The sequence below is a fragment of the Coregonus lavaretus genome (assembly GCF_964263955.1).
Source record: "Coregonus lavaretus genome assembly, chromosome: 18".
Classification (NCBI taxonomy): Eukaryota; Metazoa; Chordata; class Actinopteri; order Salmoniformes; family Salmonidae; genus Coregonus; species Coregonus lavaretus.
In genome coordinates, this window is record NC_140005.1 from 46,075,093 (window position 1) to 46,096,066 (window position 20,974).

General features: G+C 40.9%; 1 protein-coding gene across 1 annotated transcript in view; it reads right to left on the minus strand.

Moving 5' to 3' along the window:
* LOC311145665 (ALK tyrosine kinase receptor-like) overlaps positions 1-20,974 on the minus strand; it is a gene marked incomplete at both ends in the record, with an annotated part of 155,661 nt that overhangs the window by 111,393 nt on the left and 23,294 nt on the right. Inside the window, one exon of the mRNA XM_084181928.1 lies at positions 6,519-6,650. Within this exon, the coding sequence (XP_084038054.1) occupies positions 6,519-6,650 (132 nt within the window). The remainder of the gene's footprint in view (positions 1-6,518; positions 6,651-20,974) is intronic.

The following is a 20,974-nucleotide window of genomic DNA, read 5'->3' on the forward strand; positions in this document are numbered from 1 at the left end:
GCACTCACGTTTTAAGGATGTTGACCTCTCATTTGGAGAATGTTGAAGAATGTTGCATATTTTCATATAGTCCACATCCACACACACACACACTCTTAAATCAGCATCAGTGGCCACACATTCAATTGGATTTCTGCCTTCCACCAATCGTTGATCCGTGAAGCCTCTGCTCAACTGTGGCGACTCATCCGCAGAGGCGAGGCAGAGCGAGAAAGGGAGGATTGGTAGAAGAATTTACGACCAATAAGCCTACTACTGTAAACACATCGACCTGCATAGACTTTGATCCTCTAACAGGGGCGGATGTGTAAAAGCAAATCCGGGGGGACATCCACCAACCGCCCCTACCCGACCATCTTCAATCCTCAATGTCAATGTCAGAAATTCCTCTTGATTGACATGAGCTGAGCTAGAATCTACTTTTCTTCTCCGTTTTCCAGTTAATGAGGGTTGGCAAAATGCGTTGTCATACTTAACTAGATTAAAGAGATAGACAAATCATGGATGGATCATACGGAATAGGTTATGCCGAAGGGTAAGACAGTGTGTTTTGGTACTAAGGGGTCGCGAAGGTCCCAGGGCGGTTAGAATGACGCAAGTGCAGGGCACAGCTGTACGTGACTGAAGAAGAGAGAGGGAGGGAGGGAGAGAAAGAAAGAGATTAGAGAGAGGGGGCAGAGAGACATGGGAGAGAGAGGGGGGTAGGAAGGAGAGAGAAAGATAGAAAGGGATGGAGAAATGTGAAAGAGAGCGGGAGTGGGTGAGAGATAGAAAGAGAGAGGAAAGAAGAGAAAAAGTGAGAGAAAAGATCAAGGAGAGTAAATGGAGAGAAATACTAAAAACACATGAATCACTGGTCCTAGTCCTTAATGGAAAATAAAAAAGGTAACTCATTCCCTCTCAGATGTGACAGAATGAGAGAGAGAGAGAGAGAGAGAGAGAGAGAGAGAGAGAGAGAGAGAGAGAGAGAGAGAGAGAGAGAGAGAGAGAGAGAGAGAGAGAGAGAGAGAGAGAGAGAGAGAGAGAGAGAGAGAGAGAGAGAAGAGAGAAGAGAGAGAGAATGGAGAGCAATAGGTTCCCAACACAATTCAGCCAGCCTTTATAGCCTTACTATCTTGTTGCAATCATCAGGACATATTGAGTGGAAAAGGGCTTGTGACCAATTACTTTTACAAAAGCAGAGTATTATAATTTGGTACTTTCTCTTTCATGTTTGTTCTTTTTTTTATGGGGTAGATCAGCTTTAAATATTGCAGATAAATTGTAACTTCCATCAATGTAATTGTCTGCATCACTTCCAATCCCCCATAGCGTTGTTGTTCACTAGTTTACACCAATTAGGGGAGGGGTGGTGGGGTTGGAAAGTAATAAAGGAAAAAAATAATAATATATATATATATGTATGTATATGTATGTATATATGTATACATACATATACATACATGCATACACATAAATGACATACATATACACATACATATACATACATATACAAGGATATATACAGTGGGGGAAAAAAGTATTTAGTCAGCCACCAATTGTGCAAGTTCTCCCACTTAAAAAGATGAGAGGCCTGTAATTTTCATCATAGGTACACGTCAACTATGACAGACAAAATTAGAAGAAAAAAAATCCAGAAAATCACATTGTAGGATTTTTAATGAATTTATTTGCAAATTATGGTGGAAAATAAGTATTTGGTCAATAACAAAAGTTTCTCAATACTTTGTTATATACCCTTTGTTGGCAATGACACAGGTCAAACATTTTCTGTAAGTCTTCACAAGGTTTTCACACACTGTTGCTGGTATTTTGGCCCATTCCTCCATGCAGATCTCCTCTAGAGCAATAATGTTTTGGGGCTGTCGCTGGGCAACACAGACTTTCAACTCCCTCCAAAGATTTTCTATGGGGTTGAGATCTGGAGACTGGCTAGGCCACTCCAGGACCTTGAAATGCTTCTTACGAAGCCACTCCTTCGTTGCCCGGGCGGTTTGTTTGGGATCATTGTCATGCTGAAAGACCCAGCCACGTTTCATCTTCAATGCCCTTGCTGATGGAAGGAGGTTTTCACTCAAAATCTCACGATACATGGCCCCAGTCATTCTTTCCTTTCCACGGATCAGTCGTCCTTGTCCCTTTGCAGAAAAATAGCCCCAAAGCATGATGTTTCCACCCCCATGCTTCACAGTAGGTATGGTGTTCTTTGGATGCAACTCAGCATTCTTTGTCCTCCAAACACGACGAGTTGAGTTTTTACCAAAAAGTTATATTTTGGTTTCATCTGACCATATGACATTCTCCCAATCCTCTTCTGGATCATTCAAATGCACTCTAGCAAACTTCAGACGGGCCTGGACATGTACTGGCTTAAGCAGGGGGACATGTCTGGCACTGCAGGATTTGAGTCCCTGGCGGCGTAGTGTGTTACTGATGGTAGGCTTTGTTACTTTGGTCCCAGCTCTCTGCAGGTCATTCACTAGGTCCCCCCGTGTGGTTCTGGGATTTTTGCTCACCGTTCTTGTGATCATTTTGACCCCACGGGGTGAGCTCTTGCGTGGAGCCCCAGATCGAGGGAGATTATCAGTGGTCTTGTATGTCTTCCATTTCCTAATAATTGCTCCCACAGTTGATTTCTTCAAACCAAGCTGCTTACCTATTGCAGATTCAGTCTTCCCAGCCTGGTGCAGGTCTACAATTTTGTTTCTGGTGTCCTTTGACAGCTCTTTGTTCTTGGCCATAGTGGAGTTTGGAGTGTGACTGTTTGAGGTTGTGGACAGGTGTCTTTTATACTGATAACAAGTTCAAACAGGTGCCATTAATACAGGTAACGGGTGGAGGACAGAGGAGCCTCTTAAAGAATAAGTTACAGGTCTGTGAGAGCCAGAAATCTTGCTTGTTTGTAGGTGACCAAATACTTTTATTTTTTTTATTTAATTAATTTGCATTTTATTGCATGACATAAGTATTTGATACATCAGAAAAGCAGAACTTAATATTTGGTACAGAAACCTTTGTTTGCAATTACAGAGATCATACGTTTCCTGTAGGTCTTGACCAGGTTTACACACACTGCAGCAGGGATTTTGGCCCACTCCTCCATACCTTCTCCAGATCTTTCAGGTTTCGGAGCTGTCGCTGGGCAATACAGACTTTCAGCTCCCTCCAAAGATTTTCTATTGGGTTCAGGTCTGGAGACTGGCTAGGCCACTCCAGGACCTTGAGATGATTCTTACGGAGCCACTCCTTAGGTGCCCTGGCTGTGTGTTTTGGGTCGTTGTCATGCTGGAAGACCCAGCCACGACCCATCTTCAATGCTCTTACTGAGGGAAGGGGGTTGTTGGCCAAGATCTCGCGATACATGGCCCCATCCATCCTCCCCTCAATACGGTGCAGTTGTCCTGTCCCCTTAGCAGAAAAGCATCCCCAAAGAATGATGTTTCCACCTCCATGCTTCACGGTTGGGATGGTTTTCTTGGGGTTGTACTCATCCTTATTCTTCCTCCAAACACGGCGAGTGGAGTTTAGACCAAAAAGCTCTATTTTTGTCTCATCAGACCACATGACCTTCTCCCATTCCTCCTCTGGATCATCCAGATGGTCATTGGCAAACTTCAGACTGGCCTGGACATGCACTGGCTTGAGCAGGGGGACCTTGCGTGCGCTGCAGGATTTTAATCCATGATGGCGTAGTGTGTTACTAATGTTTTTCTTTGAGACTGTGGTCCCAGCTCTCTTCAGGTCATTGACCAGGTCCTGCTGTGTAGTTCTGGGCTGATCCCTCACCTTCCTCATGATCATTGATGCCCCACGAGGTGAGATCTTGCATGGAGCCCCAGACCGAGGGTGATTTACCGTCATCTTGAACTTCTTCCATTTTCTAATAATTGCGTCAACAGTTGTTGCCTTCTCACCAAGCTGCTTGCCTATTGTCCTGTAGCCCATCCCAGCCTTGTGCGGGTCTACAATTTTATCCCTGATGTCCTTACACAGCTTTCTGGTCTTGGCCATTGTGGAGAGGTTGGAGTCTGTTTGATTGAGTGTGTGGACAGGTGTCTTTTATACAGGTAACGAGTTCAAACAGGTGCAGTTAATACAGGTAATGAGTGGAGAACAGGAGGGCTTCTTAAAGAAAAACTAACAGGTCTGTGAGAGCCGGAATTCTTACTGGTTGGTAGGTGATCAAATACTTATGTCATGCAATAAAATGCAAATTAATTACTTAAAAATCATACAATGTGATTTTCTGGATTTTTGTTTTAGATTCTGTCTCTCACAGTTAAAGTGTACCTATGGTAAAAATTACAGACCTCTACATGCTTTTTAAGTAGGAAAACCTGCAAAATCGGCAGTGTATCAAATACTTGTTCTCCCCACTGTACATATCCTTTTTAAATATATATTTTCCTTTATTACTTTCCAACCCTACCACCCCTTCCCTAATTTGAGTAAACTAGTGAACAACAATGCTTAGGCCTCTACTTCCAGCTTATACATACTATATACATTTTATGGAGACAGTCAATTTTACAATAATTCTATTTTGTTTGTTTTTACTCCTGAACTTCCTCTACCCTCAACCTCTCCTATGTCCATCAGGTCTGCTTCTATATGCCATAACTGTGCTCTTTCACAAAAGTTCTCAACCTATAACCTTTATACTTATTATGTACACAGTATATTTTACATTAGTTATTTTGTTGTTATTAGTTGTTATTAGTCCCAACCTTCAGCTCCATTCAACCCATCCCATCTCTTTCATGTTTTGGTTTCACCCACTTCTCATGTCAAATACAGTCAATCCAATAAATTAGATCAATGATGTAACTAGTGTTATCGTAACCATGGACAATTAACTACTCCACATTTGACAGGGTTGACTGGCAATATTCGCAGATAAGATACAGCAGAGTATTTGCCATAAAGCGTGAGCGAACACTTGATATTGGATGTGTGTTGGATGCGTAACGAGCGTCCTAATCATGTTATGCACTCCTCTCAAGTCACTCACTATAGAAAGACCATGGCATCATCAATTCCAGTGAATCTAAGGCAGTGCAACCTCTGGCTGTCACGCATACAGATTTCCATGGATTTCATGTTTTAAGTGGTGCATAACTCAACAAATTCTACTCAGAATTCCTTTCATGGAATAGTTTGTCTCTCTGGGGCATCTCCAACACACAGCACTTTCAAATGTACACCACCCCCTTGGTTAGCACGCTAGGCTAATTAGCATTGATAGCTTGACAGCTATTAACCACTGGGCAAAAACTGGTTGAATCAACATAATTTCCACCAGAAAATGACGTTGAATAAATGTGGAAAACTGATTGAATTAGAAAAAAGGCAATTTCATGTTTCTTCCTAAATCCAATGACATGGTGATTATATATATTTTATATGACGTTGAATTCACATTAGTTGACAACTCAACCAAATGTAAATCAAAACTAAACATTGAACTGACGTCTGTGCCCAGTGGGTTTGTCATTAGCAGGGAAAAAGCCTCTTATCTCACTAGCCCCCACATTTCACCAACCTATAAGCACAGGGGAGCAGCCATCATGCTAATAAGTGGCACACAGGAGGCTAATCGTGCACTGTGGGGGCATGATATTAATTCTGGTCAGCTTCATATATATGCGCATGGAAGGTAAGTAATTTAACTTAAATGAGCATTCTGTACACTTTTCCGGAATTCAATTAAAATGTATTTCGAGAGATATGTGCAGCGACACACATGCAATTATATATTTATAAATGGTCAACTGCACACACACACACACACACAGACACACACAGACACACATGCGTCATGTTCCTAATTCTTTTGAGGGAGCATTGATGGCGAAATTCAATTGCTTTGAAGTAATCATGCCTTAAAGAAACACTATCTTCTATATTTTCAGTGTACAAATGAAAAAAACTGAGGTCTGTGCATTCAATGGGCATGATGACCCTGCACACAAACATCCCCAGCCACACGCGCATACAAAAATATCCAGAGCTAGGGGACTTTCTAACCCAACATTGGCGTAAAACTATTCCTGGGCCTTGAGAAAACAAATGTGTTTTCACAACAACCGCAGAAACATGTCAAGGGTGAGAAGCGCTAGTGTAGCATGGCAGCAGCGTGGGATACATTCATGCTCTGACAACACTCCAGAGTTCCTCATTTATGTAAGTTCAGACAGCCGTAGTTGTGGGCTGCATCCCAAATGGCACCCTCTAGGGCTGTGGTCAAAAGTAGTGCACTATGTAGGGAATAGTGTGCCTTTTGGCACGTAGCCATAGTTGTGTAATGACAGGCAGCCGTGCACAAAGGAGCTCCTGCCATGGTTGACTTATTTTGCCGCTTTGCTACTTTACGAGGATGAGGATAATTCTGCGCAGGCGGTGTGCAACCCCCCCCCCCCCCCCCCCCAACCACCACACACACACATACACACACTTCCACCTCCATCACCCATAACATCCCCAGTCCAATGGTGAAGTAGTAGATAGGCTGTACTCACTGCACATGTTCCCTTCGTCGTCGCCGAGCGGGCAGTCCGTCCTGAAGTCACACAGCTGTCCCAGAGGAACCCCTGGGCCCTGGTGACAGTGGTACTGGCCCTGGAGGGTGATGTTGTGGATTGGGTAGGGATCTGGAGAGAAGCAAAGAGAGAGATAGAAACACATCTGTCAACAGAGAGCAATGAATCATCATCAGAATGACATGATTGAGGCTTGAGGGTGTCTTAAAATTGACACCATATGCCAAACTTGTACTATGTAGGGGAGAGTGGGGTAAGTTGAGACTTTTTTTACATTCAGTATCACTCCGTCAAGGGAAATACAATATTCTTTCTAACAAGGATATCTATATAATTTTTTCAGGATGTTGTGTATCCCTGGAAATGATCATAATTAATGTAAACATTAGAGTTTCCAAACATATGGGGTAAGTTGAGCAACAGGACAGGGTAAGTTAAGCCGCCTACAAATGTATCTCCTGAATGAAATATTAACACTACCTTTTTAACCTCTAAGGGATTGGTGTCCCGTATACGGGACGGTTGAGCTAACGTGTGCTAATGTGATTAGCATGACCATTGTAAGTAACAGCAAACTTTCCAGGACATAGACATGTCTTATATGGGCAGAAAGCTTAAATTCTTGTTAATCTAACTGCACTGTCCAATTTACAGTAGCTTTTACAGTGAAAAAAATACCATGCTATTGTTTGAGGAGAGTGCACAACAACAAAAAACGTATCACGGCAACTGGTTTGATACATTCACCTCTGAAGCTAAATAATGTATTTACATTCAGAAATCTTGCTCTGATTTGTCATCCTAAGGGTCCCAGAGATAAAATGTAGCATAGTTTTGTTTGATAAAATCAATTTTTATATTCAAATGTAGGAACTGGGTTCTACAGTTTGAACCCCTGCTGTCTCTGGCTCCATACCCACCCCGCCCGGCCATCTAGATATGTGAAAGTTAGTGTATAAGCTAATGATCCATCATGTATGACATTCCTGGGAGTGTGTACACTTAAATTTTGCATTACAACATAATGTTTGTATGTTCTCTATAGTTATGTACTTGAAAATGTATCAAATGACCAATTCGGCACATTTGGGCAGACTTGATACAAAATAGTCCAGTGTTGCAATGCTTCACTGGATCAATCGGAAACTTTGCACACACACTGATGCCATCTACTGGCCAAAATCTAAATTGTGCCTAAACTGCAATATTATATTGTGGCCTTTCTCTTGCATTTCAAAGATCATGAAAAAAATAAAATTTGAAAATTAATGTTTTTTTGTTTGTATGATCTTTTACCAGATCTAATGTGTTATATTCTCCTACATTAATTTCATATTTCCACAAACTTCAAAGTGTTTCCTTTCAAATGGTATCAAGAATATGCATATCATTGTAAATAAGAATTTGTTCTTAACTGACTTGCCTAGTTAAATAAAAAAATATTTTTTTTGGGGGGGGGCTGTCATTTTTGGCGAAAATTGAAAAAAAGGGTCTGATCCTTAAGATTTTATTAAAACCATGTCTATCTTTATTTCCCAAACACAATTCAACACAATCACAATTTTGCATTATAATAATTTTTAACAGTCAACAACTGACAAACACTTTGTACTTTTTTAAACACTTTTAACATAGGCCAGGCCCTGTTGTTACATCATATCACAGCGATAATACCTTGCATTACGCCTGGAAAGAAAACACTTTAATTAGCTCAACTTGCCATTGACTCAACCATTGAATGTGGAAGACACATTTCGGTTGAATGCATTCAGTTGTGCAACTGACTAGGTACCCACTTTCCCTTTCCCCATGCCCATTGGTTCAACTTACCCTAAGGCAAACATTTTGATTATATTAGCTTACACGCGTCAAACTCATTCCATGGAAGGCTGAGTGTCTGCGGGTTTTCGCTCCTCCTTTGTACTTGATTGATGATTAAGGTCACTAATTAGTACATAACTCTCCTCACCTGGTTGTCTAGGTCTTCATTGAAAGGAAAAACCAAAAACCCGCAGACACTTGGCCCTCCATGGAATGAGTTTGACACCCCTGCTCTAACACAATAAATTAATTTGACTTGGTGAAAATTCATTATTTGGACATAACTTGCTTACCACTTTTTCCATGTGTTTTCTTCCTTCACAGACTCCATGAAATGATGACCTCTTCCTAAATATTTGGTGAAATGATTGATTTTGGGTTTCCTAGAAATAAGTGTGGCTCACCTTACCCTTTGGCTCAACTTACCCCACTCTCCCCTACCATTTACATAAAAAAAGTATACTTTGTATACATTAACACACATATACACTTTATATACATATGATATGCTACCATGTTGTTGTGAAACTGGGAGGGATCTGAACAAAAATATATACGTAACATGCAACAATTTCAACGATTTTACTGAGTTACTGTTCATATAAGGAAATCAGTCAATTGAAAAGAATTCATTAGGCCCTAATTTATGGACTTCACATGACTGGAAATACAGATATGCATCTGTTGGTCACAGATACTTTTTTTTTAAAGGTAGGGGCGTGGATCAGAAATCCAGTCAGTATCTGGTGTGACCACCATTTGCCTCATGCAGCGCAACACATCTCCTTCGAATAGAGTTGATTGTGGCCTGTGGAATGTTGTCCCACTCCTCTTGACGGAAAAACCTGATCATCTCGAGGGACAATCAAGGCGTATGTGTTATGGCTTTTCAACCTCTGCCATATTGTGGATTCATAGCTATCTATCTAATAGAACAGAGGGTTTTCTTTAATGGGAGCTTCTCTCATGTCAAACATGTAAAGTGTGGTATACTGCAGGCCAGCTCTCTATGCCCTCAACTTTTTTCTATTTCTACCAATGACCTGCCACTGGCATTACAGAAAGCATGTGTGTCCATGTATGCTGAAGATTCAACTATATACACATCAGCAACCACATCTAATTAAGTCACTGAAACTCTTAACAAAGAGTTGCAGTCAGTTTTGGAATTGGTGGCCAGTAAAACACTGGTCCTGAACATCTCTAAAAGTCTCTAAGTTCTAGAACTCAGCTGAATCTGGTAATGAATGGTATGGCTGTTGAACAAGTTGAGGAGACAACATTTCTTGGCGTTAGCTTAGATAATAAACTGTCATGGTCAAAACATATAGATTAAATGATTGTAAAGATGGGGAGAGGTCTGTCCATAATAAAGCGATACAATACTTTTTTGACACCACACTCCACAAAGCAAGTCCTGCAGAATCAAGTTTTGTCTTATCTTGATTATCTTCCAGTCGTGTGGTCGAGTGCTGCAAGTAAAGACCTAGTTAAGCTGCAGCTGGCCCAGAACAGAGCGGCACGTCTTACTCTTCATTGTAATCAGAGGGCTGATATAAATACTATGCATGCCAGTCTCTCTTGGTTAAGAGTTGAGGAGAGACTGACTGTATCACCTCTTCTTTTTATAAGAAACATTAGTATGTTGAAAATCCCAAATTGTTTGCATAGTCAACAGCTCTGACACATACACTTACCCCACCAGACATGCCACCAGCGGTCTTTTCACAGTCCCCAAATACAGAAAAATTAAAGAAAGCGTACAGTATTATATAGAGCCATTATTTCATTGAAATCTCATATTGCTCAAGTGAACAGCAAACCTGGTTTTAAAAAACGGATAAAGCAACACCTCACGTCACAACGCCTCTCCCCTAATTGACCTAGATAGTTTGTGTGTATGTATTGATACGTAGGTTACGTATGCATTTTGTAAAAAAATATATATTTATGTAGTTCTGTTCTTGAGCTGTTGTCTATTAATGTTCTGTATTATGTCATTGTTCATGTTTTGTGTGGACCCCAGGAAGAATAGCTGATGCTTTTGCAACAGCTAATGGGGATCCTAATAAAATACATGAATACCATAGCCTAAGCTATTATAGCGCATATAAATAAATCTTAAAACATGCTATTTTTTTCGTTTTAAATACATTGTCTTAGTACCATGTTTTTTATGACCTCCCTAAACAAAATATTAATGGATTTCTTTGTGATTGTGTATATTAAGTGTATATATTAGACTGGCGGCTATTGGTAGGCTACTCATCGAGTCCTGGCTATTCTACAGTTAATATGCATATGGTGCAGCAGACCTTCATGGTGCTTTGAGGATGAAATATAAAGACAGTTTTTGTCTTTTATGATATTTATCTTTCAAAGTTCTTGAAATGTTCCTTATTGAATGACCTTCATGTCTTAAAGTAATGATGGACTGTCATTATTTGAGCTGTTCTTGACATAATATACCCCCCCCCCCCCCCCCCCCCCCATACCTTGTCACAACACAACTGATTGGCTCAAACGCATTAAGAAGGAAAGAAATTCAACAAATTAACTTTTAAGATGGCACACCTGTTAATTGAAATGCATTCCAGGTGACTACCTCATGAAGCTGGTTGAGAGAATACCAACAGTGTGCAAAGCTGTCATCAAGGTAAAGGGTGGCTATTTGAATAACACATGTTGATTTGTTGAACACTTTTTTGGTTACTAATTTACATTATTCCATATGTGTTATTTCATAGTTTTGATGTCTTCACTATTATTCTATAATGTAAAAATGAAGTAAAAATAAAGACTAACCCTTGAATGAGTAGGTGTGTCCAATATTTTGACTAGTAGTGTATGTGTGTGTTATCTATACCTGTTCGCACCTCTCCCTCTAGGCTTTACAGATACTTCCCACCCCTTGGCTGCAACCCTTCTAATTTCGTGTACCCTGCGCGCACAACCCATGTGGAATTCCAGAGACCTGGCAGCGTTTGGGACTGCCGGTCTGCGGTAAAGAACGCTGAGTTCATCTCAGCCTATGCTACCCTTCAGTACCTTGTCTTTTTGGCCCAGATGGAGACATGGATCGCCCCAGAGAACACTACTTTTCCAGCTGCTCTTTCTTCATCTGACTATGTTTTCTCTCATATTCCGAGAGCATCTGGTCGTCGCGGTGGTGGCACAGGTCTACTCATTTCTCCTAAGTGGAGATTTTCTATTTTCTCCCTCACTCACCTTTCCATCTCCTCATTTTAAGACCATGCTGTCACTGTCACTTGTCCACTCAAGCTGAACATTATTGTCATCTATCGCCCACCAGGTGCCCTGGGAGAGTTCCTCAATGAGCTTGACATCTTGAAAGCTAATTTCCTGATGATTTGCTCACCACTCTTCGTATTTGGCGACTTCAACCTCCCGACGTCTGCCTTAGATTCATTTCTTTCCAACTCTCTCTTTCCCCACGTTGCATCTTTTGACCTCACCCTTTCCCAATCCCCTCCAATTCACAAAGCAGGGCAGCTCCCGCTCAGCCCAGTCCAAGCTTTTTTCTGTCCTGGCACCCCAATGCTGAAACCAGCTTCCACCTGAAGCTGGGACAGCAGAGTCCCTGCTCATCTCCTGAAAACATCTGAAAACATCTGAAACCCTACCTCTTCAAACAGTATCTTAAATAAACCTCGACCCTTAAACTAGGGAAGGAGGTTGTTGGCAAAGATCTCGCGATACATGGCCCCATCCATCCTCCCCTCAATACGGTGCAGTCGTCCTGTCCCCTTTGCAGAAAAGCATCCCCAAAGAATGATGTTTCCCCCTCCATGCTTCACGGTTGGGATGGTGTTCTTGGGGTTGTACTCATCCTTCTTCTTCCTCCAAACACGGCGAGTGGAGTTTAGACCAAAAAGCTCTATTTTTGTCTCATCAGACCACATGACCTTCTCCCATTCCTCCTCTGGATCATCCAGATGGTCATTGGCAAACTTCAGACGGGCCTGGACATGCGTTGGCTTGAGCAGGGGGACCTTGCGTGCGCTGCAGGATTTTAATCCATGACGGCGTAGTGTGTTACTAATGGTTTTCTTTGAGACTGTGGTCCCAGCTCTCTTCTGGTCATTGACCAGGTCCTGCCGTGTAGTTCTGGGCTGATCCCTCACCTTCCTCATGATTGTTGATGCCCCACGAGGTGAGATCTTGCATGGAGCCCCAGACCGAGGGTGATTGACCGTCATCTTGAACTTCTTCCATTTTTTTATAATTGCGCCAACAGTTGTTGCCTTCTCACCAAGCTGCTTGCCTATTGTCCTGTAGCCCATCCCAGCCTTGTGCAGGTTTACAATTTTATCCCTGATGTCCTTACACAGCTCTCTGGTCTTGGCCATTGTGGAGAGGTTAGAGTCTGTTGGATTGAGTGTGTGGACAGGTGTCTTTTATACAGGTAACGAGTTCAAACAGGTGCAGTTAATACAGGTAATGAGTGGAGAACAGGTGGGCTTCTTAAAGAAAAACTAACAGGTCTGTGAGTGCCGGAATTCTTACTGGTTGGTAGGTGATCAAATACTTATGTCATGCAATAAAATGCAAATTAATTACTTAAAAATCATACAATATGATTTTCTGGATTTTTGTTTTAGATTCCGTCTCTCACAGTTGAAGTGTACCTATGATAATAATTACAGCCCTCTACATGCTTTGTAAGTAGGATAACCTGCAAAATCGGCAGTGTATCAAATACTTGTTCTCCCCACTGTATGTGGTTGTCCCACCTAGCTATTTTAAGATGAATGTATGTTTCTCTGGATAAGAGTGTCTGCTAAATGACTAAAATGTAAATGTAAAGAGCAAAATAATTCTAACATTTCCACAGCCTAATTGTAGGCTAACCAATATCCAAACGGAGATTCAGTGAAAAGAAAGTCCCCATGCTGGTCTCAAAGCAGCGCGAAATGGTGCTGAAATAGTTGACCACACGCGGGGTAGGCTATTGCTTCAAATCCTATTATAACAATTGGATGACTTTGGGTGTTTCAGTAAGCAACACTTTATTCCTATATTTCTGTCATTCAGTGATATGTATTCCCATAGTAATTCATTATGGATCCATCCAGATGTAGTTAGAAACCAGTGCATGTGGTGGGCTATGCAAAGAGATAAGTGAAGTGACATGGCTCGCAAACATCCATTAATACATTCAAATTCCCTAAACTCTGCAAGAGTCTATTGTCCTGTTGACAGCCCATCAAGGGTGGATGGCTTCTTTTGTATTCCAGTTTCTTTGAAAGGCTGCAAAACCATTTACACCTGGCCCACAGCGTTGTTGCGTACTTACAGTACAGTGCACTTTAACTCCATTCTCCGCCTGAGACTTTCCCAATGCCACCAGGTGCTTCTTTCTATTGTTGTTAACTATTCTGTAACATTCCACAAGTAAATTTAATAAATAAAACAAATAAATTAAATAGCTCAGGTCTTGAAAATATGTGAAACCTTTTTTAGAGTTTTATTTATCTGTGCTTGGTATCCGAGGCTATATGGCTGCACCATCAACTTGTTGATTTAGAAGACATCACTTGTCAATCAGTCAACACATATACATTTATTTTAAGAATATAATGGAATGTTACAGAACATTTTCGTTTCTCTTAGAATAAAAACCTTACAGTGTAACAACATGTTTTAGTAGGTAATAGGGTACAGTCCAGCTTTTGCATGCACTCCAAAGGGACAACTTGAAATAACATGATATAGTTTCATTAAATAATCAAAAGGAATAATATGAGTATTAATTAGCCTAGTGGATATAAGTATTTTAGGCATATCATGTGAATTAGGCCTAATGTAAAATCATTGTCAAAAGCACAAGATATACTGTTGCATGACAAACGGGTGCTGTTAGATTAAAATGTTATTTTTCTGCCCTTTTGGAACAGTGTAAACAACAGTAAATAAATAATAAGTAATACCAGAGAGTCTGTTCTAATGAAAACAATTTGTAAAGCCTTTACTACAGCATAGCAAAGTTTAAAAACAGCTGGATTTGTGAAATTGTTTTATCTGACATTTTGTGGTTGCATGAGGCTTGGTGATCACAAAATCAGTAGGATATTAAACAAACACTCAAATAGGCAACAGAAGCAGGAACAGAAGCATAGGGCTGAGTGAGTTATATTAAAATGCAGAGTTATAGACCCATTATTTCTGATTGTCTTTAGCATGCAGTCTCTCTCCTCTCGCTACAGCTAATTTCGTTTGAATTATTATGTGGATTATAATAAATTGACATATTTGTAGGGGTCGATGCATTTTTTGTTAGGGCAAATCAGGCCTGTAATATTGAGTTAGAAATGTAAAACTCTAGAGGACTTAAGCCTCAAATACATTGCAAGTTTGCCCTTTTTGGCCATTAAGGCTACACTTTAATATAGGACTCAACTCTGACTGACCGCAGCATCTATTGGTAGTCTAAACTGTGGAACAAATTGGGGGATTTTTCACACATAGCCAAGCTATAAGACTTTCCTTTTGTAAATTAATGGAGGTGTGAATGTTTCTGTCCAAGAGTCTCTCTCCTCTTGCACTAGAGCCCTGCATCGGGCAAAAAAATCAGCTGGGGGGTGGTCCCGTAGTTGAGAGAGAACTTGGGTAAATACAATGGTGCAATTACACTTGACTTGTGGACTGACAATTTTAGAAAAATTTGATACTTGTGCCTTACAGCCCATTACATTAATGAAGAGTGGGTGAAATCCACCACGGAGTGGGACAGTGCAGCTCAAAACTGCAGATAACATAAGGCCAGCTATTGTGAAAGAATACTTGTGGATCTTGTTGATTTGCTCTATCACTTCAAGAGGCCTACTGTCCACCTGGTAATTGTGTGGTTCCAAAGGATAAAGCGTCACCTACAGATGGATGTGTGGTTTCAGAGAGAAGACAGCTGTGAGCCTGGGACCAGGCACGGTGGATTACATCCTTTTCCTGCTCAGAAATGTGAAGAAATCCAGTGATGAATGGACTGTTTTTGAAGTTATTGTTTTACTTTATTTATTTGTTGTCTAATATTAGAAGGCTCTTTAAAGCGATTTGAGTTGTCAATGTGCCGCATTGAATTGTGAAAAAATAATAATATTGTTCTTAATTCATGGCATGGTTTCATTCATGACAGTATGAAAATGTATGCACTCACTAACTGTAATTCGCTCTGGATAAGAGCGCCTGCTAAATGACTAAAATGTAAAATGTAAATGGCTTCTTTTTAGCAAAATGTTGAATAGACATGCAGACACATTCATTAATGAAAAGGAATAATAGCCTACTGTCTGTAGTCAAAAACAATTAGGCTTATTAAAATGAGGTTATTTTGTTGGGTATCTGATCAGCCCTCGGAACACATTCATTAATAGGCGGCTTCTATCTTCAATATAATCATACATTCAGAATGTTAAACCCACACGTCTTAGGCCTGCACTAAATGAAATTAGATTACCAGGTACATTTTTCATTAGGTTATAATAATCCATGCCTTCTGGGAATGTTATAAAGTCCGAAAGTTATTGTCGAAGTTAGAAAGTTGGCTGTCAGAAGTGGAATGGAAATGAACTTTTAATCTGTCTGTCTGCATATTTCAAGACATGGCATGTAAGGGTGCAGTGAGATATAGTATGGGTTGGATGATATTTTTCTCCTCAATCATCTTGAAAAAATGTATACTTAAAAACTGGAAATCAACCAATGTTCGCCTTTAAATGTTTCATTATCCAAATTTTGAAAGTGCGTGGGCGACAGAGAGAATCAAAATGGTGCAGTTTGAGGCCATGTGCTGGAGAGTTTCTGGCGCTGGAGATGGGTGTGTGAGCAGGTGGGTCTGGGCCGGTGTGATGTAGTTGTCGTTTGTATGTGTATGTTTTGTATTGTCTAAAAAATTAAAAACATTCTTACAAAATCATTTTAAAAAGGAAAAATGACAAGCAACACGTATCTGATTATTGATTTATTTCGTTTACATTTTTCATTGTAACCACAATGTCACAAATAATTGAAAACACACAAATAATTGAAAACATACACACACACAACATGAGCAGATTAACTTGGTCAAAACATTTCTTTATTAAAGATTATCAGAAAGAATGTTGGTACTTATTTATCTTGATCCAAAACCACGAATGAGTGAGTCACTCAGCTTTATGCTGACAAATATAGCTTTATGTGGCAAAATAGCCCACTAAATAGGCCAAGCCTAAAATAATGTATCAAGCATGAACAAACATATTAAATTGCCTAAATAAACTAGTACATTTAATAAATTAATGAATAAAGAAAGTAGCTCAGGTCTTGAAAATATGTGCAGCATTTTTCCCCTCCATATCCTCGCTGGAATCTCTTTAATTCAGTTTCTTCTTCAGATCAGCAAAGAAGGACTCCGTGTTTCAGAAACTCACTAGTATTTGATCCCCTGCTGATTTTGTACGTTTGGCCACTGACAAAGACATGATCAGTCTATAATTTTAATGGTAGGTTTATTTGAACAGTGAGAGACAGAATAACAACAACAAAAAATCCAGAAAAACGCATGTCAAAAATGTTTTCAATTGATTTGCATTTTAATGAGGGAAATAAGTAATTGACCCCTCGGCAAAACATGGTGGCAAAACCCTTGTTGGCAATCACAGAGGTCAGACGTTTCTTGTAGTTGGCCACCAGGTTTGCACACATCTCAGGAGGGATTTTGTTCCAGTCCTCTTTGCAGATCTTCTCCAAGTCATTAAGTTTTCGAGGCTGACGTTTGGCAACTCGAACCATCAGCTCCCTCCACATATTTTCTATGGGATTAAGGTATGGTGACTGGCTAGGCCACTCCAGGACCTTAATGTGCTTCTTCTTGAGCCACTCCTTTGTTGCCTTGGCCGTGTGTTTTGGGTCATTGTCATGATGGAATACCCATCCACGACCCATTTTCAATGGCCTGGCTGAGGGAAGGAGGTTCTCACCTAAGATTTGACGGTACATGGCCCTGTCCATCGTCCCTATGATTCGGTGAAGTTGTCCTGTCCCCTTAGCAGAAAAACACCCCAAAGCATAATGTTTCCACCTCCATGTTTGATGGTGGGGATGGTGTTCTTGGGGTCATAGGCAGCATTCCTCCTCCTCCAAACACGGCGAGTTGAGTTGATGCCAAAGAGCTTGATTTTGGTCTCATCTGACCACACTTTCACCCAGTTCTCCTCTGAATCATTCAGATGTTCATTGGCAAACTTCAGACGGCCCTGTATAATTGCTTTCTTGAGCAGGGGGACCTTGCAGGCGCTGCAGGATTTCAGTCCTTCACGGCGTAGTGTGTTACCAATTGTTTTCTTGGTGACTATGGTCCCAGCTGCCTTGAGATCATTGACAAGATCCTCCCGTGTAGTTCTGGGCTGATTCCTCACCGTTCTCATGATCATTGCAACTCCACGAGGTGAGATCTTGCATGGAGCCCCAGGCCGAGGGAGATTGACAGCTATTTTGTGTTTCTTCCATTTGCGAATAATTGCACCAACTTTTGTCACCTTCTCACCAAGCTGTTTGGCGATGGTCTTGTAGACCATTCCAGCCTTGTGTAGGTCTACAATCTTGTCCCTGACATCCTTGGAGAGCTCTTTGGTCTTGGCCATGGTGGAGAGTTTGGAATCTGATTGATTGATTGCGTCTGTGGACAGGTGTCTTTTATGCAGGTAACACACTGAGATTAGGAGCACTCCCTTTAAGAGTGTTCTCCTAATCTCAGTTCGTTACCTGTATAAAAGACACCTGGGAGCCAGAAATCTTTCTGATTGAGAGGGGGTCAAATACTTATTTCCCTCATTAAAATGCAAATCAATTTCTAAAATTTTTGACATGCGTTTTCCTGGATTTTGTTGATGTTATTCTGTCTCTCACTGTTCAAATAAACCTACCATTAAAATTATAGACTTATCATTTTTTTGTCAGTGGGCAAACGTACAAAATCAGCAGGGGATCAAATACTTTTTCCCCTCACTGTAGAGAGGCTATCACTCTTTCACACTATGGTAAATATAGCCAGTTTGTTGTTTAGAATTATTTATTTCTATTTTTGGAGGGAGAGAAACCAAAAGCATAATCAGCATTCTAACACCCCCTTGCGATAGTGTTGCGCAATGACAGAATGACGCAATTTACCACAGGAAACTGTTGAGCGTGAAAAACCCAGCATAGTTGCAGTTCTGGACATACTCAAAGTGGTGCGCCTGGCACCTACTACCATACCCTGTTGAAAGGCACTTAAATACTTTGTCTTGCCCATTCACCCTCTGAATGGCACATATACATATTCCTTGTGTCAATTGTCTCAATGCTTAAAAATCATTCAATAACCTGTCTCCTCCCCTTCATCTACACTGATTGAAGTGTATTTAAAAGGTGACATCAATAAGGGATCTAACCTTTACCTTGATTCACCTGGTCTATTTCATGGAAAGAGCAGGTGTTCCTAATGTTTTGTAAACTCAGTGTATATTTTACAGTAATAATATAATGGAATATCCCCAAAAAATGCCATTAAAAATGGTATAAAGGTGTTATAAGGAAAACATTGTGACTTGAAGAGCTTTTACACTGTGTATATCAGATTTACATCCTTTATGTTGTGTAGAAAATATCAAGGAGGAAGACAATGTTTTCGTGAAGATAGGAATGTGATTTAAGCTTTCTAACAAGATCATAGTGATAATAATACTTTCGCCTCGTAACTAGCCACGCCCGAGGGACTCAGAGAGCGTGTCAGTGTGACGGGAACACCCCTCTTTACCAGAGTGCATAAAAGATTGAGATAAGAATTATCAGATCAAACTAGACGGACCTCAAGCTGCAGGTTTTGTCCATATTGGTCCCGACCCTGAAAATCAACACGAGGTGAAGACGACAAAGTTGCCTCCACTAAGAATCAATGTTACAAAAAACAAAAACAAAAAAACAATCAATGTTACAGCTGAGTAGCTGTTCTAAGAACTGTATCTAAGAAGGTGAATTTAAGTGGGACCATCCTGTTACTCTCTTCAAACCATCGTCTACTACACTGCTCTCATCACCCCACAGGGGATCATCGACACGGCTGAATAGCCGTCCTCAGAAGACCACTTCCAGAACGAGTGAAAGTAAACAGACTACTAAGAAGAAGGACATTGTGACCTGTTGTGGACAATCTGAGCCTTACATTTAAAAGGCCATTCGAAAGAGAAGGCCCAATCGACCCCTACCCATGAAGGCCTGAGTCCAACAGAGATACATGATGAAGACCTCCAACACGTAAATACATGCATTGCTTTTCTTCCCAAACGGGCGGCAGTTCCGGGCAAAATATTAGGATTACTGTGAGCATAGGTCCATGTGTAAATGCAAATTCCTAATATTTGTACAAATCATGCCAAGAGCCTGTCGTTCTCCGCTAACATCAAGGCGGTGACCCTATCCTGTAGGTTCATGCTCTACAACATTCGGAGAGTACGACCCTGCCTTACACAGGAAGCGGCACAGGTCCTAATCCAGGCACTTGTCATCTCCCGTCTGGATTACTGCAACTCGCTGTTGGCTGGGCTCCCTGCCTGTGCCATTAAACCCCTACAACTCATCCAGAATGCCGCAGCCCGTCTGGTGTTCAACCTTCCCAAGTTCTCTCACGTCACCCCGCTCCTCCGCACACTCCACTGGCTTTCAGTTGAAGCTCGCATCTGCTACAAGACCATGGTGCTTGCCTACGGAGCTGTGAGGGGAACGGCACCTCCATACCTTCAGGCTCTGATCAGTCCCTACACCCAAACGAGGGCATTGCATTCATCCACCTCTGGCCTGCTGGCTCCCCTACCTCTGCGGATGCATAGTTCCCGCTCAGCCCAGTCAAAACTGTTCGCTGCTCTGGCACCCCAATGGTGGAACAAGCTCCCTCACGACGCCAGGACAGCGGAGTCACTCACCACCTTCCGGAGACATTTGAAACCCCACCTCTTTATGGAATACCTGGGATGGGATAAAGTAATCCTTCTACCCCCCCTTACCCCAACCCACCCCCCCCCAAAAAATAATAAAAATAATAATAATAATAATAATAATAATAATAATAATAATAATAATAATAATAATAACATTGTAAAGTGGTTATCCCACTGGCTATAAGGTGAATGGACCTATTTGTAAGTCGCTCTGGATAAGAGCGTCTGCTAAATGACATAAATGTAATGTAAATGTAAATGTGTATCCAAGTGTTTTCTCTCTCTCTCTTTAACTCGCCATCTTTTGTAACACGTGTCATATTGCGTTAGTCCGCTAGGGACCCGTTTTCATTGTATTACGTTTCTAATCCCTACCTATAGCGTGTACGTGTTTGTATCTTGTGTTATCATTTTAAAATTAGTTAGTAAATAAATAATTAAATCAATTTGTGTGGTACGGAATGATCAGTAAGACCCGAGTTCGTGCAGACTTAAAGAGCCCACGACTTTCAGAATGAGACTGATATGAGGTAAATGATTAATAAATTACTGTTAAATGATAAGAGCTTTCTAGATATCTTTAGAGTTAATTCAGGAAACGGTAACTCGTTAAACAACTTTTCCCGTGGTGCCCCAAATTCC